The sequence below is a fragment of the Pyrus communis genome, chromosome 3 (genome assembly GCF_963583255.1).
Source record: "Pyrus communis chromosome 3, drPyrComm1.1, whole genome shotgun sequence".
NCBI classification, from domain to species: domain Eukaryota; kingdom Viridiplantae; phylum Streptophyta; class Magnoliopsida; order Rosales; family Rosaceae; genus Pyrus; species Pyrus communis.
In genome coordinates this window covers 14334906-14351062 of record NC_084805.1, presented here as the reverse complement: position 1 = coordinate 14351062, position 16157 = coordinate 14334906, and the positions used below count along the sequence as shown (strand labels likewise).

At 41.1% G+C, this 16157-nt stretch overlaps 3 protein-coding genes across 3 annotated transcripts; all 3 read right to left on the bottom strand.

The window, feature by feature from the left end:
* Positions 1-250: 250 nt before the first annotated feature.
* LOC137728005 (eukaryotic translation initiation factor 4B3-like) lies at positions 251-2870 on the bottom strand. Its single transcript, XM_068466881.1, has 2 exons — positions 1585-2870; positions 251-624 (listed from the first exon to the last, which is right to left on the bottom strand). The coding sequence occupies exons 1-2, from the start codon at positions 2769-2771 to the stop codon at positions 516-518; spliced, it is 1296 nt and encodes a 431-aa protein (XP_068322982.1). The 5' UTR covers positions 2772-2870; the 3' UTR covers positions 251-515.
* Positions 2871-3872: 1002 nt separating this feature from the next.
* On the bottom strand, positions 3873-7741 carry LOC137729588 (probable magnesium transporter NIPA6). Its single transcript, XM_068468565.1, has 9 exons — positions 7316-7741; positions 7070-7126; positions 6872-6962; positions 6617-6777; positions 6384-6511; positions 6148-6285; positions 5577-5669; positions 5333-5456; positions 3873-4827 (listed from the first exon to the last, which is right to left on the bottom strand). Exons 1-9 carry the CDS (start codon positions 7437-7439, stop codon positions 4733-4735), a joined length of 1011 nt encoding a protein of 336 aa, XP_068324666.1. The 5' UTR covers positions 7440-7741; the 3' UTR covers positions 3873-4732.
* Positions 7742-8566: 825 nt separating this feature from the next.
* LOC137727550 (peptidyl-prolyl cis-trans isomerase-like) lies at positions 8567-9441 on the bottom strand. Its single transcript, XM_068466397.1, has one exon. It carries the CDS (start codon positions 9371-9373, stop codon positions 8822-8824), a length of 552 nt encoding a protein of 183 aa, XP_068322498.1. The 5' UTR covers positions 9374-9441; the 3' UTR covers positions 8567-8821.
* Between the last annotated feature and the right edge of the window lie 6716 nt (positions 9442-16157).

The following is a 16157-nucleotide window of genomic DNA, read 5'->3' as shown; positions in this document are numbered from 1 at the left end:
AACAAATGCATGAACCCAGAATACATAAATACAGTAAGCTATAACCCTCGTCCTGTATCGTTCCCTATTCATCTCGCACCAAGCAGACATTCAGCAACATATCGATCGCACAAACAGAAACCTACAAAGTTATACAACATCTCATGTCAAAGCAAAGAAGAAAGTTATAGAGAACACCTGAAAACTCTAGATTTACTTGATCACAACTTCAAAACCAAAATCTGCACACCATGCACAAGCGCTCAACAAATGTGGGAACCGGGAGCTTTAAGGGTCAAAAATAATAATTAGAGTAACAGTAGTTCTCAATCTTAAATACAACATACAAACAAATCCTATAAGCAAAACTAACTGTTTAAAAAGCCTACAAAAATCGTCTCAAGTTCAATGTATAACAGTCGCAGCAGGGAACATAAATTATAGAAACTGAAAATTCAACAGCCTCATGGTTCCAAGCTCTCTAGTAACCTTAAATCTTTTCCCATGCCTTACACCGAACTTGTAAAACCTCCTCTTCAATTTTCATCAACATGCTCGTTCCCTGGTTCCATATGCCCGTTCTCCGACTCAACATGCTCGTTCTGTGGTTCCTCAGAATTGCTCCTAGTCTCACTTTTATCAGCACTGCACCCAAAGAAAACAATGAGGATCAAAGTTTTAACAAAATCTGAAAATAGGAAACACGTAGTTAGAAGCACATGCAATCGCACAGTGACAAGTTACAAAGTTGAAACTAACGGACGAGGAATGCATGGTTGAATGAGCCTTAAACTTTAAATGATTCCATTGAAGATGGTTATATCCTTCTAGCCCAGTATTCAGAAATTAGCATATACTAGCAACTACAATTAGTGCGTAAAACACTTTCTTTCTTTGTGCAGCTGCAGAGTTAGGGGGCTAAGTGTGCGAGCGAGCAATTAGTGCATAAAACACCTTCTTTCCTTGTGCAGCTGCAGGGTTAGGGGGCTAAGTGAGCAAGCTAGCGAGTGTGAGTGTGTTTGCGTGTGTGCGCGCGCGTGTGCAAACAGCAGAAGGATACGCATCTACAGATCACCACTCAACCTTCAAAATATGTAATAAGGTACAAAATGAAAAAGTGCCACTAATTTAATTTTGTCCATGCACACACATGAGACGGATCATAACAAAACACCTCAGAAGTGGATTTCATTTCATCAAACCACCAAGAATTCCGTAAACACTAATCAATAAGATGGCAGACAATGGTCAGCAGAGAAAAATTCTTTTGAAATACAGAAACATTGTCAAGAGTTCAAAAAGCTTCCCTTGGACATAGATGTGTACATGAATGCCCTACATCTCCCCCACAAGGTTTAGAGAGTTAACCAAAACTATCCCTTTATACAAAGAAAAACTGAATGACTCACACACAACATAAAACCAATATGCGAAGTCACTGTTCCATCGAGCAACATTTCCCAAAAACTCATTCAAACAATTCTAACAGCAACATACAATCAAAATCAACATGCAAAAGTATAGAAAGGATCAAACTTCACAATTAAGCATCCTAACTTCGAGTATTTCAGATTCCCAATCAATCATATTACTGAAATAACCAACCTCTGGGGCCGTGAATCAGCCGAATCAGGCTTCCTCCAAGCTCTCTCAGTTCGATCACCAGCACGCCCATTTCCCATCCCAAAACTCCTCCCAAACGACTCGCTGTTCGCTATCTCCTTCACCTCCTTAATCTTAGCAGACTCAAGCTGCTCATCAATCTCCTTCCAGTCCTTCCCCTTCTCCGCCAACACCTCTTCCCTCGGCCTTGCTGCACCAAATGGGTTAGAGCCCTTGGGCTTCGGTGGAGTGGTCGACCCTGGTGAGGTCTCGTTGCTCACAGGCAAACTCCTCGGCTGCAAATTAAGCCTGGGCCTCGCAGTACTCTCACCAAGACCACCATTACTCTCCTCTCTCTTCTTCCCCCAAACATCAGAATCCGCACCACCGCCATTGGAAACGAACCCAACTTTTCTCTCTCTATCAAATCCAGACCCACCATTAGTCTCCTCCTTCTTCCTCCCCCAATTATCAGAATCAGCACCTCCATTAGATGGGAACCCTACTTTCCTCTCCCGATCAAACCCGCTGCCACCACCGCCAAATCTCCGTCCCTCCGACTGCATGGAGCTCTTATTCGATACCCAGCTGTTGGATTCATCAGCCTTCGACTGTGACCCACCAAAAAAACTACCTCCAGGTCCTCCTCTCTCCCTCCTCTCAAACCCATTTCCCGGCATCGATTTCTTCTTGGCGCCCCAATCATCAACCTCATCCGCTCTCGAAGGCTCATCTCGGTTCGATTCCCTCCCAAACCCACCTTCCTTCCTCTGACCCGAACCCCACTTCGACTCCGAAGACTCGTCACCATTGGAATACCTGCTGTTTCCCCGATCGCCCCCATAAGACCTGAACCCGCCGCCGAGCCGATTCCGATCAAGCTCCTCGGCTGTTCGCTCGCGCGGACCGGTCGGCAAAAGCATCCGGTCCTCGTGGGTCAGGCCCACGGGATGCTCCGCGGGCTTGGGTTTGGGCGCCCCAAAGTTATTGAACTCGGCGAGGGAGATGGTCTGTTTCTTCTTCTTGGGCTTGGTGGCGGCGGCTGCAGAGAGAGATGGGAAGTCAGCGGAGGGCGGCTCAACGGCGCGTTGTTGTTCCTCTTTGGCTTGCTGTTCGAGTTCGGCTTCCTGCTCCTCGGCGGCAAGGGCCCAGGCGCCGGGCTTGGCCCACGGAGACACGGTGGCCGCCATGGTTGCAGTGGTAGCTCTGTGGAAAACTGAAAAGGTGGCTCCTTTTTATTCTCTTGCGCGAAGTCGGTTTTCGGGGTTGCGTTGTGGAGAAGCGGTGAAGGGGTTCTACGAATATATAGGGTAAGGGATGAGGATCTGATCCGACGGTTGATTGGAGTTTATGATTTTCCGAATCGGATGGGGATTCTGACTTTTAATTTTTTTTTTTTTAATTTTTTTTTAATTTTTTTTTAATTTTTTGTTTTTTGATATGGAGAAGGAATCTGACTTTTATTTATTTATTTATTTTTTTAATTTTTCCTTATTAGTATCTTTTATGGTGTGAAGCGAAATTCCTCTTATGCAAGTAAAATGGTACTTGAAATGCAGTTTTAAAGTTTTCGCATACAAGCGAACATGTGATTCGATTACAACTTCAAATTTATCGTATACAAGTTAAAGACTATCTTATTACATATGACACGATTAAAGTTTAGAATTTTTCGCATATAAACGAACAGATGATCCTATTATAACTTCAAATTTGTCGTATACAAGTTAAAGAACATTAGTTTATTAGCATCTCTCATTACATATAACATGATTAAAGCTTAGAATTTCTCGTATACAAACGAAAAGGGAACCTGATTGCAACTTAGATTTTCTCATATACAAAGAAAGGGCTAACAAATTTAGTTTAATTTCTACACATTTTCAAATTTGAATTGGGAGTATTTTTCTTGTAATGAGGGGGATACCTTACAATCTCTATTTCCTATATCACGAAACAAAAAGCTAGTCGGTTCAAGATGGGGTATTTTAGAACGGAGGTGCCAAAGTCGTTATCTAATAAAAATAAATAGAATTTTAACTTCGAAGGAGTTTAAATTATGCATGGACACACTTATATCCAAAAATAACTTATAATTTAAATGGTCGAGAGCGTTACCTTACCTCTAAGGTCTTTTTTGTTGAATTGAATGCATTCCATTACAAACTTATTCCAATTTTCCCATATGTGTCCATATCCATAGGATTGAAATTGAAATTAGTGATTCCTCTTTTCCCTTTTTTACCTAGAACCCACTATTTATCATTTCTTATGGGCTAAAGCAATTTGGGAAGATTACATTCAAATGGTAAAATATTGCACAATCTGCAGATTCGGATATATGTAGATGGACATTTCACATTTGTGAGTGAAGCCATCCATGTCTTTTTTTTCTTTCAGAAAAAAGGTAAACTCATTGACAAGAAAACCCAAAATTGAAGAGTTTATACAAGATTTACAAATTCCATGTAGTATTTGCCCATTAAAACGTAACTCTGTCCATCAGCTCTATTCTATAATCTATCAATGCCGGTATGATACACACTAGAAACAGAGGAAACAATCAACCTCATTTGGATATCAACGAGGATCATGAACGAAACTAGTGAATGAGAAGCTGAGCATCATTATGTACAGATGCCATTAGCCTGTCGTGAAGAGATTGGACATCGCCAGCATCACAAGTCTCTCTATTCCCTGATATTGGTACAGAACTGTAACCCCATTCCTGACGGAGGATGATTCAGAACTTAGCATTCAGAGGGGTGCCACAAACACAACTCACTAGGGCCTCATCTGCTGGCCGATGAAGCACATAAAAGTAGCTCCGCAATCTGCTAATAGCTCCAATGTCTGCCTAGAAGAAACCAGGAACTCCCCATCTACAAACACTCTTTAAAGGGTGGTTCTATAGGCACCCAACACATTGCTAAAGAAAAGAAATTATAAAACAGGCCAGTAATGGGATAGAGGAAGGGGACGAAAGGGGACGGTGGATGGGAGTGCAATGTTTTTTAGAAGAGTAAGGGTAAAATAGTTAGCAACGTGCTGGATGCCCACAGACTAACTCCTATCAAAATGATAGTTGCAGTGCAGCTTCATTGCTTGGGATTGCATTCTTCAAGATGATTGTTGCAGATTAAAATTGGTATTACGGTTCAGGATAATCTGAATTCTGTAAAGTGAGCAAACGTTCATCTTCAGAACTCTTCACTGACTCTCCTCTAATGTACCATGTTACAGTTCCTGCTATGACGAGAAGAACTATTGTAAGTTCAAGTCAAAACCCAATACAAAGATTTACCATATACTAAGATTCAAAAGCACTCTGAAGAAGAGTTTCCCGGTACCAATCACAAGCAAAGAAAGTAAATGTTATAGCCAACTGTAAGTGTAACTGTAACATGATCCTTAGTCAAACCAATGTGTTAATCACACCAACTCCTGAAACAGTTCAACCCGACAAAGAAACACACCATGCGAAGTATTTTTTTTCTCTTTTGGTGCTCAACCAGAGTAGTAGTTAAAATGGTGATGGAATGTTACCACATTGTAAATTTTATTCCTGATCTTAGTTTTCTTATCATGAGGAAACCAAATGTCTTGCAGCATCTGTTTTATGTTCAACCTGTTTATTAGATCAGAATTTTTACTTGCAATATTGATTTGAATTTAAAGGAGAAATTAAGTATAATAAAGAGCCCCAAATCCCAGATAATACAGGTTAAGGAAACAAAGTCCATATATATACCTTGTGGTTGTGGAGCAGGTGGTTCCTGATCTCTTGTTGCATGGAGTATGATGGTTCCTGACAGCACAGTAATGAATCCACATATTTCAGAGGCTATGCTGCTTACATTCTGACCAGACCAATCCTGTTTAGAATATAGGAAACAACGTGAAATCAGAATCCGATGTCTTCATAATTGCATGGCAAACAAGTAACAAATTAAGGCATCAGAAGGAAACCCCAGTCTATAGATCAAGAAATCTACCTTGAACATTATTACACTAGCAATTATGGTCAGAGTTGTGAACATCACATAATATACTGGGGCAACAATTGCAGCATTGAATGTATCCAAAGCCTGAAACAAAGATGCTGGCAACATAAGTGATACGAGACTCAGCATGTAATTATTTATAATCCGAACTTCTAGAGAGATCTGAGTTAAAAGATGGCTGAAAGAAAATACCAACAAGATTATCATCCAAGCAGCATGTGATAAGCTGAATTTTTCAATAAGTAAACCAACTTAAACTTACTTTCAAATTTCAATTGAAAAGACTTTGAGAAATTTCCAAATTAATCAGAATGCAAATACTCTACGCTTTATCTACTGCTATTATATTGACAAGTTATACATCAATTGCCCCTCCTTTATAGGCTAGGAACACGATGTAGTCAAAAGGTAAACAAATGGGCTGAACAGGATCTAAGAAAGGAAATACAAATTAGGCATTGCAGGTAGAGCAGACACTTAGCAAAAAAATGGCTAGTTGCCACATAAATGCCAGTGACGATGGTCTTGGAGGAAGGTGCCAAAATTAAAAGAGCAAACTGACCTTGTTAAGGTAATTTAACTGTGTAACAACGCAGATTATTGCAACTGTCAGAAAAAACCATGTCTGTGGATAAGCTATCTGACTTACTCCCTCAAGAGTTAGCTTTATAGCAATTCCAATTGCCTTTATGCTTACAACCTGAAGTAGCACAACGTACACAGCTAAGCACCTAACAATTTGAACATATAAGAACAAAATGACTATACGTACTTAGCAAACAAGAAAAGGATAGTTACCGTAAGTGAACCCATCAAGGAACAGATTCCCAAATAGACTAGTATGTTCGTTTGTCCATACCGAGGTTCAAAATGCAAGACCAAAACTAACACTAGGGAAATTGTAACTCCAACATAAATCAGAAAGGCTGTGTAGAAAAGAAAAACACGTCAAGTTAAACAAGCCAATGAAGGTTTTATGACAAGTAGCATTGAAAGAGAAAAGGACGAGATAGAGGTCACGATTCACGAACCTGTTTGGGTCGCCAGGACCCAGATTTCCTCTACAGAATTTAGACTATGCTCCTGAGGTGCATGGATCACAATCACAACTGATCCCACGATGCAGGTAACACATCCGACAATACCCATTTTCGTTATTGGTTCCTTCAACAAGAAGTGAGCCAAAACAGCACTGGACAAATCCAACAAACCCGTAAGACGGAAACACAAACTTTCACACAATAATCAGCACAGAAATGAACTGAGTGTTATACAAGTGCATTTACCTGACGATTATACTCAGTGCACCAAGTGGGGTTACAAGAACTGCCGGAGCATATACATAAGCCACGAAATTGGCAACTTCCCCAACAATCACTACCCAGTTGGAAAAATCGAAAATCGAAAACCGAATATCAATAACTCACATCTACTTAGGAATTCGGTCAAATTTTCTGCAGGGAGAGTGTTTGAGCTACACTTACTGGTGATCATGCCAGCCCACCAGAGTGGTTCTAGTAAGTATGCATACCCACCAACTCCTACACAACTCAAATTAGACAAATTATCAATCAAACAAATCAATGAGATCACCATAACAAATCAATCAGCCAGTTGGGTTTCTGGAACCCATCAATTAGAAGAATTTTTAAAAATTGAATCGTTTGATTACATATTTGTAATTTACTCCAATTCCCAATATCTGGGGATTGCATCCAACTAAAACTTACCTGCTCGGGTGCCGGCGGCGGCGGCGCGCTTGAGACCCTTCTTCTTCAGGATGAAGCTCGCCCCGATGAAGGCGCTCGACGCCATCGCCAGTATCAACCCCTTTGTATTCTCCGAAAACCCCATCGGTCTCTCTGTCTCTCTCTCTAGGGTTCGATTTCCCGCCAACCAGAATTTTACAACTGGTTTCTCTCCTCTCTTTCTCTGTAAATTGCAATACGCCTCCAAAGCTCTCAAAGAGTAGAGAGAAAGAGAGAGCGAGCGATCTGTAATTTCTGTTAATTCTAATTATATATTCCTGATTTATTTGCTAAATTGAAATCCTCTCTCGCGACTCCCAAGTTCAGTCGTCTTGTCGGAAGTTTCCGGTGGCCGTCCGGACCGAGGTAATGATTCCCTGCTTCGCGCCTTGGTTACCCCCATGTTGCGGGAGCTGATTCTATTGGCCCGTGACTTGTTGCGGGGCCGTACTGAAATGACGAGCATGTCCTTGTTCTTCTGGCACGTGCCAAGACCCCTTGCGGTTTGCATACATTCGTATGTTGACAAGTGTCCTAGGACTTAACAACATTTTAACTCTGTTAACTTGCCAGAAAAAAAAAAAAAAAAAAAAAACACAAAAAAAAATTAAAGAAAAATCAGAAAACTTCAGCTCACCTCGGCCGAAGTGGACGAGCTGGAAAATTCCTTTAGATCCGAAATTCTAAATTCGAATCGTTAAAACTGTATAAAAAATTAGGCTTATCTGATTCGATTTTTCAAATGGGTTTAGAAGAAGGCTAATTCAAATCCCTGTAATTGTTATCAATTGGGTTTGGAAGCCATTTTGTGTTGGATCTGCTTTGGCGACGGTAGCAGTATCTTTGTTCGGTCTTCCTATTTTTTTCCTTTTGAATTTGTTTGAATTTTAACGCTGTTACAGTTACACTCCAGTTATGGGTTCACAGGCTGGGCAGTGGATTTATGGGCGCAGCACATCTGCCTCCACTACAGTAAGTCACGTGATCAGTTGGATGACAGCGGCGGGCGGACGCGCCAAACGCATTTACATCGAACGGGTTCATAAACAAGTAAAACAATAAGATACATTACTAGGTTGCAACCACAAATACAACATACATTTTCCAATACAAGATACTGAAGATGCCAACAAGCACAAGAGTCCAAAAACACAAGTGGATCAACAATTAACAATTAACAATTAATAATTAAATGATAAACCAAAAAGAAAATCAATTGGAAAAGAAAGATAGTTAATAATAATTGAGAATAAGACCTATTTTATTTAACGATAATAGCTCATTTCAATACAGAATAAAGAGTCTCAATCTCGGGTCAGAAACCACCGGAAGAGCATTATACGGCAAATTAGAAAATTAAAACCATAATAAGGTCCATACCCAAACTCTAATATGACCCCACCTACTTTAATACCCAAATTTAAACACTCATCGCATAACACGACGACGTTTCCATCGTCCATACATCAGCAGCCCAAGCGGCGCCGTCTAGGATAGCTGGCCACAGTCGGCGACAACCACCGGCTTCGAGGTCCTTCCCTGTCCAGATCCGACCTTCTCGATGTTCTTCACCACATCCAGCCCCTCGATCACCTGCCCGAACACCACGTGCTTGCCGTCGAGCCACTCGGTCTTGGCTGTGCAGATGAAGAACTGAGATCCGTTGGTTCCGGGACCCGCGTTGGCCATGGATAATATTCCAGGTCCGGTGTGCTTCTTCTGGAAGTTCTCGTCCGCGAACTTGGCGCCGTAGATCGACTCTCCTCCGGTGCCGTTTCCGGCGGTGAAGTCACCTCCCTGGCACATGAACCCGGGGATCACGCGGTGGAAGGCGGATCCCTTGTAGTGGAGGGGCTTGCCGGAGCGGCCTGTGCCCTTCTCGCCGGTGCAGAGAGCCCTGAAGTTCTCCGCGGTGCGGGGGGTGGTGTCGGCGAAGAGCTCCATCACGATTCGGCCGGCCGGCCGGCCTCCGATCGTCATGTCAAAGAAAACCTTCGGGTTTACCATTGCGGTTCGTTCTAAATCCTTCGGGTCTACCATTGCGGTTCGTTCTAGAGGAGACAATCAAGAGAGTGGTATTGGGCTTTGTGATGCGTGGTCAAGGTCACGAAGACGCGGGGATTTATAAAAGGGTTTCTGCGGGGAATGTCTAGGTCAAGTTTCTGTCAGCCGTTGGATTGAAAAACGTGGAGCGAATCCGAAGAGGGACGGGCTAACCGTGGTTGGGTCGGCTTTTTAACCGTGGTGTATTTTGGGATCCGAGGCTGAATGAAGTGGGCATGCTGGGTATATGCCTTTGTCATTTTTGGAATGAGATCATCTATCATCTCATAATTTAATATTAATTTTTATTTCAATAACAAAAGATATTGTGCCATACCAATGATAACATGAGTTATTATTGAGTTAAGAGTCTTACTTTTGAATCTGATTTTTACAGTAATTTTCATTCCATCGTTATAAAATATGATAATGTTATTCATACCATGTTTTTATACCACTTTATATGATATCTGATGTAGAAATTCACATCATTTGAAAAATTTGCAAAACCTAAGAAAATGAAAAAGAAAGACTTCTCGTATATCACAATCATCATTTAATTAACTAGTTTTTCTTAATTATTAGTTTATTAAATAATGAACTAAATTTAAAAATCTTATTAATTCAAATGATGTGATTGTCAACATCAAATATCACCTAAGATGATATAAAAATACAGTACAAAAATATCGTATGAATAACATTACTCTATAAAATATAGTATTATAAACATAAAGTGATTCTCTTGTAATTTCACTTTAGAGAGAAAAGATTTATTTTCGGATTTTTTCTATTAAGATCATCTGATCAAGTGATTCAGACATTTAAAAACGTCCTATTTATTTTGACTCTTTAAAAACTATAATAATTTTTTAATTGTTAAAATATGGACCTGCTAGGGTTTCGCAGGTTTCTAGGGTTTAAGCCGTGAGAGGGAAGTATTGAAGATGTTTTCATATATTGATTTTCTTCACAAGAAGTACAAGCTTTATACAATATGCAATAGGCTATTCTAGGAAGTCAACTATACAAGGATTACACAAATCAATCTATTCCTATAATAAAGGAAAGGAAACAATCATACTCCAAGATATTGCCGCTTAATACTCCCCCTCAAGGTGGAATGTGAATGTCAATCACACCCATCTTGCCAAGTAATGATTGAAACTTCCCTTGTCCAAACGGCTTGGTAAATATATCAGCCAACTGTGCTCTAGTACGAACGTAAGCTGTCGTGATAACCCCTGATTGAATACGTTCACAAACAACATGGCAATCGATCTCTATATGTTTGGTACGCTCGTGGAACACGGGATTGGCTGCTATATGAAGAGCCGTTTGATTGTCACAATGCAGTTTTGCTGGCACACGATGATCAACTCGTAAGTCAGCCAACAAATATTTCATCCATGTAAGCTCACACGTCGCAGAGGCCATGGCACGATACTCTGCTTCTGTTGAAGATCGAGAAACGGTGGTTTGTTTCTTAGTCTTCCAAGATACCAATGCTCCTCCAAGGAATATGCAATAACCCGTGACAGATCTCCTTGTAATTGAACATCGAGCCCAATCGGCGTCACAATATCCAGCCAAGATTAAGTCCCCCTTTGAAGGAAATAGAAGTCCTTGTCCAGGTGCCCCTTTTAAGTATCGCAAGAGACGATGAACTGCATCTAAATGTGGTTTTCTTGGTTGTTGCATGTATTGGCTGAGTACATGAACTGCATATGAAATTTCCGGTCTAGTGATCGTGAGGTAAATAAGTTTACCAACAAGCCTCCTATACTTCGAGGCATCATGAAGAACTTGCCCTTCTGTTGGAGATAACTTCAAATTTTCTTCCATGGGAAATTTAGCAGGTTTGGCACCCAGTAAGCCGGCTTCATTAAGAATGTCAAGTGTGTATTTCCGTTGCGAGATAGAAATACCTTGAGAAGACCGAGCCACCTCTACGCCGAGAAAGTATTTTAATGGTCCCATATCCTTGATTCGAAACTGAGTGTGAAGGAACTGTTTGAGATCACGAATGGCCTCTTCATCGTTGCCTGTGATGATCATGTCATCGACGTAGATTAGTATAGCTGTGAATGAGTGATCACGTACCTTGGTGAACAAGGAATAATCGGCCTTGGATTGTTGATATCCAGCTTGGTGTATGGCAGTGGAAAATTTGTGAAACCAGCTTCGAGAGGCTTGTTTAAGCCCGTAAAGTGACTTGTTGAGTTGGCATATATTGTGCTCCCCCTGACGACGAAGACCGGGAGGCAGTTGCATATAGACTTCTTCCCCAAGGTCTTCATGGAGGAAGGCATTTTGAACATCCATTTGGTGGAGAGACCAACGACGAATAGAAGCTACGGCCAAAAGACAGCGGACGGTAATAAGTTTGGCAACGGGGGCGAAAGTCTCTTTGTAATCGATACCTTCACGTTGTGTAAAACCCTTGGCAACAAGGCGAGCTTTATAACACTCGACAGACCCATCTGAATGATACTTGACCTTGTAAACCCATTTGCAACCAATAGCTCGATGACCGGGAGGGAGACGAGTGAGAGTCCAAGTCTGATTTTGTTCCAGGGCTAGGAGTTCAAATTGCATGGCGGCTTGCCATGCAGGATCACTATTGGCTTGCTCAAAAGTAGTAGGTTCGACAATGGTGGAAATGGCACAAGCAAAAAAACGGTGGGAAGAAGAAAGATGAGCATAAGAAACATAATGAGATAAAGGGTAACGTGTACCTGACATGGAAGAGGAGGTGGCACTGGGAGCAAGAGAGTGTACATGATATAAATGATAGCCCTGAAGTCGCACAGAGGGTTTTGGAGGACGGTTGGAGTGGCGAGTGGCAAGGGGAAGAGGTGAAGGGGCAGGCTCGGTGATGAGAGGGTCCGGGGAAGAGGTGGTGGCAAGGGTAGGTGGTGTGTCGTGTGATGGGAGGGTGATGGTAGTGGTGGTAGGGGCAAGTGGGTCGATGGGAAGGTGAATACTATGGTTGGGATGTGGAGGTGATAAAGGAGAGTTAATGGTAGTATCAAGGGGAAGGGGGAGGACAACACTATCACGTTGGTGATCTGGTGGTTGGGAAGTAAAGGGAAAAGTGTCCTCATGAAAGACCACATCACGGGAGGTGGAGAATTTGTGGGTAGTGAGGTCATAAACACGGTACCCCTTTTGACCAAGAGGATATCCAAAAAATATGCATTTCCGAGCACGTTGATCAAATTTGTGTGTGGGAGTGAGATTCGTGGCATAGCATAAGCAACCAAACACACGCAAGTGATGAAAATCTGGAAGTGTACAATGTAAAAGCTCAAATGGGGTTTTGTGATGAAGGAGTGGTGTTGGTAAGCGATTGATTAAATAACATGCCGTTTGAACACTTTCCCCCCAAAAAATTAAAGGTAAATTGGCTTGAAAACGAAGTGCTCGCCCAACATTTAAAAGATGGCGATGTTTTCTTTCAACGACCCCATTTTGTTGGGGAGTAGAGGGACAAGAAGTGTGAAACACAATACCATTGCTATCAAAAAAAGAACGTAAAGAAATGAATTCAGCCCCATTATCTGCCCTAATCGTCTTGATCATGCGATTGAATTGTGTTTGAACCCAAGCAATAAAAGAATGTAACAACCCTTGCGTTTCAGATTTTAAACGCATGAGATGGATCCAAGTAAATCGTGAATAATCATCAACAATAGTCAAAAAATATCTAGCCCCCGAATGATAATTGACTCGATGAGGTCCCCAAATATCACAATGTATTAAATCAAAAGGTGCTTGAGATGAAATAAAACTAGACGGAAAAGACAAACGAGTTTGTTTAGCAAGGGGACAAATGTCACACAAATGACTAGAATCAAACATAATAGTTGGAACTTGCTTGGTCAAAAGTTGTAGGGGATCGGTGGAGGGATGTCCTAAGCGTCGGTGCCAAAGGTTTGAATGACGGTTGACGTTGTGAGCTAGATGAGGATTTTGTGTCGACGACAAGTAATAGAGCCCATTATATTGCTTGCCCAGGCCAATCGTCCTCCTCGTAGCCATGTCCTGTATCACACAAAAGGTAGGAAAGAAAATCACTATGCATTGTAGAGACTCAGTGAGTTTGCTAATGGATAACAAATAAACTTGAAAATTTGGAACATGTAACACATCATCAAGTTTAATAAGAGGAGTGGCTTGGACGGAACCAACAGATTCTATAATGGCTTTTCCCCCATTCGGCATTTGTACATAATCACACATGGATTTCTTGTGAAGCAAGTGAGGTGAAAGAGATATATGATCCGTTGCCCCACTATCAATGATCCAATATAGGGTTTTCTGTGGTAAGGCTCCTGACATATTAGACAGAGGTGTAAGAGTACCTGTGGCGTTTGCAAAATGGTGGGGATTACCATCCAAGTTGTTTTTCTTGAGCATGGCCATGATTTGGTTGTACTCTTCAGGAGTGAACTTGGGGCTGTCACTGCTGGTTTCATGATGGTGCTGATCCGTGACTGTGGCGACTTCATTGCCAGTCTTTATTTGATTAGCCGCAGGTTTCTTCTTGTTAGGAGGGATCATCTTTTTGCCATGGTATTTGTGCCTCGGTGGAAAGCCATAGAGATAAAAACATCGATCTACGGTATGATATTTTTGATCACAATATGAGCACTTAATAGAGGAATTACCTCGTTGTGCAGCAGATTCCCTATGGCTTGTCAAATGCATAGCATGCAAACTGTTGTTATGACGAGTGAGAGATACCTCCACTTGCTTCTCTTGTTGTAAAACAAGAGAGTATGCCTTCCGAGTGTCGGGAAGTGGCTGCATCAACAAGATTTGCCCACGTACTGCGGCATAGGACTCGTTTAATCCCATGAGAAACTGCATCACTCTTTCCTTTTCATCACGTTCATTGATCTTCTTCAAACCCCCACAAGTGCATGTTGAGGGCTCATGATAGGACGTCAATTCATCCCACAATGCCTTTAGTTTTGTGTAGTAGATTGAGATCGATTGTTGCTCCTGTCTGTGCTCAACAATTTCTCTCTTAATTTGATAAACACGTGAACCGTTCCCTTGAGAGAAACGATCACGAAAGTCAGCCCACACATCTGCTGATGATGTGTAGTAGGAGACGCTGCTTGCAATGTCTTCATGCACAGAATTCAAGATCCACGCGAGGACCATGTCATTGCATCGTTGCCACAATGCAAATTGTTTATCTGTTTCAGCAGGTGGGTCAATGGTTCCATCGACCAAACCTAGCTTGTTCTTAGCACTTAGACTGATGTGCATAGCACGGCTCCATGTGTTGTAGTTGTCTCCTTGAAGGGTTTTGGAGACCAAGATGTTCCCAGGTTGATCAGAGGGGTGTAATAAGAACGGGTTCGAGAGATCAGCAGCCATCTCTAATGGTTTTGTGTTGGTTCCTGAATCACTCATGATGACGATGTTGTTGGTTGTGGTGCGGAAGCGTTGAAGGTGGGGGGGGGGGTATTCAGAGTCACCAGAAACGATGCTCTGATACCATGTTAAAATATGGACCTGCTAGGGTTTCGTAGGTTTCTAGGGTTTAAGCCGTGAGAGGGAAGTATTGAAGATGTTTTCATATATTGATTTTCTTCACAAGAAGTACAAGCTTTATACAATATGCAATAGGCTATTCTAGGAAGTCAACTATACAAGGATTACACAAATCAATCTATTCCTATAATAAAGGAAAGGAAACAATCATACTCCAAGATATTGCCGCTTAATATTAATGTTGAATGAAATTTTAAAAGTTTGGATCACTTGATTTGGTGATTTTAGTGGAAGAGATGTAGAGATGATCTCTTCTTTACTTTTGAAACTATTTCTGCTTTCGGGTAAGGGTTCGTCGGCACATCAGGAGAAGATGCGACGCCGTTCAGGGGTTTCGGGTGTGGATTTGATTGTTGTGGCACATGGCACACGTCTTTGATAAAAAGTTAGCGCTGACAATTTGATTGATTTACTGACCCTTCACTTGATCAAATCTAACGATGGAGATTTCACGAGGTTATTCAGATGCCAACAAATGTTTGAAGCCAAAAGATCTGAAATTACGAATCAGGGAAACCAATTTATATATTTATATATTTATTTATTTATTAAATATGATTATACCCGTGGAGCATGGATCCACCAACCATGGACATGTGGGTTGCCAGGAGATTTTTAATGTGCTCGAAACATAGACACATACATCATATGTTATTATACGAATAGATGGACACTTGAAGAAAAAAATCATCTACTTATATAATAATATATGACATACCGTCTCGTATTTCAGACACATTAAAAAATCTCTTTCGGATTGATCCAAACAACAAGCAGATTGATTAAGATTAGTTTGTTAATTTTCTTCATAATGGAAAATATAAATCAGAAATGAATAGAGGTAATATGGTTAAAGGGTCGTTGTTCCTAAAAAGAGGAGGGCACTTTGTTTAGTAAAGTTGGGGGATTATCTTCAATTTATTCCAATATGGCAATTTTCGTTGGGTGCTTGGACAGATGTTCTTGCAACATTGGTCACGTGGTCACCGTTACTTAGACAGTCGTCTCAGTTTTTCTTTTGGATTTTTCCTATGAATCTCAAGTTTTGTCCTTCCAACTTTCTAAACTTGCGTATTTAGGGATATTATTTTTGTAAATTGATTTTCACCTCTTGCAAATTTTTGTTTAGTTATTGGTAGCGAAATCAAAAGTCATAATTAAAATGAGATGGGCAAAAAATAGACACAAAAATAAAAAATAGTTGTGGGGT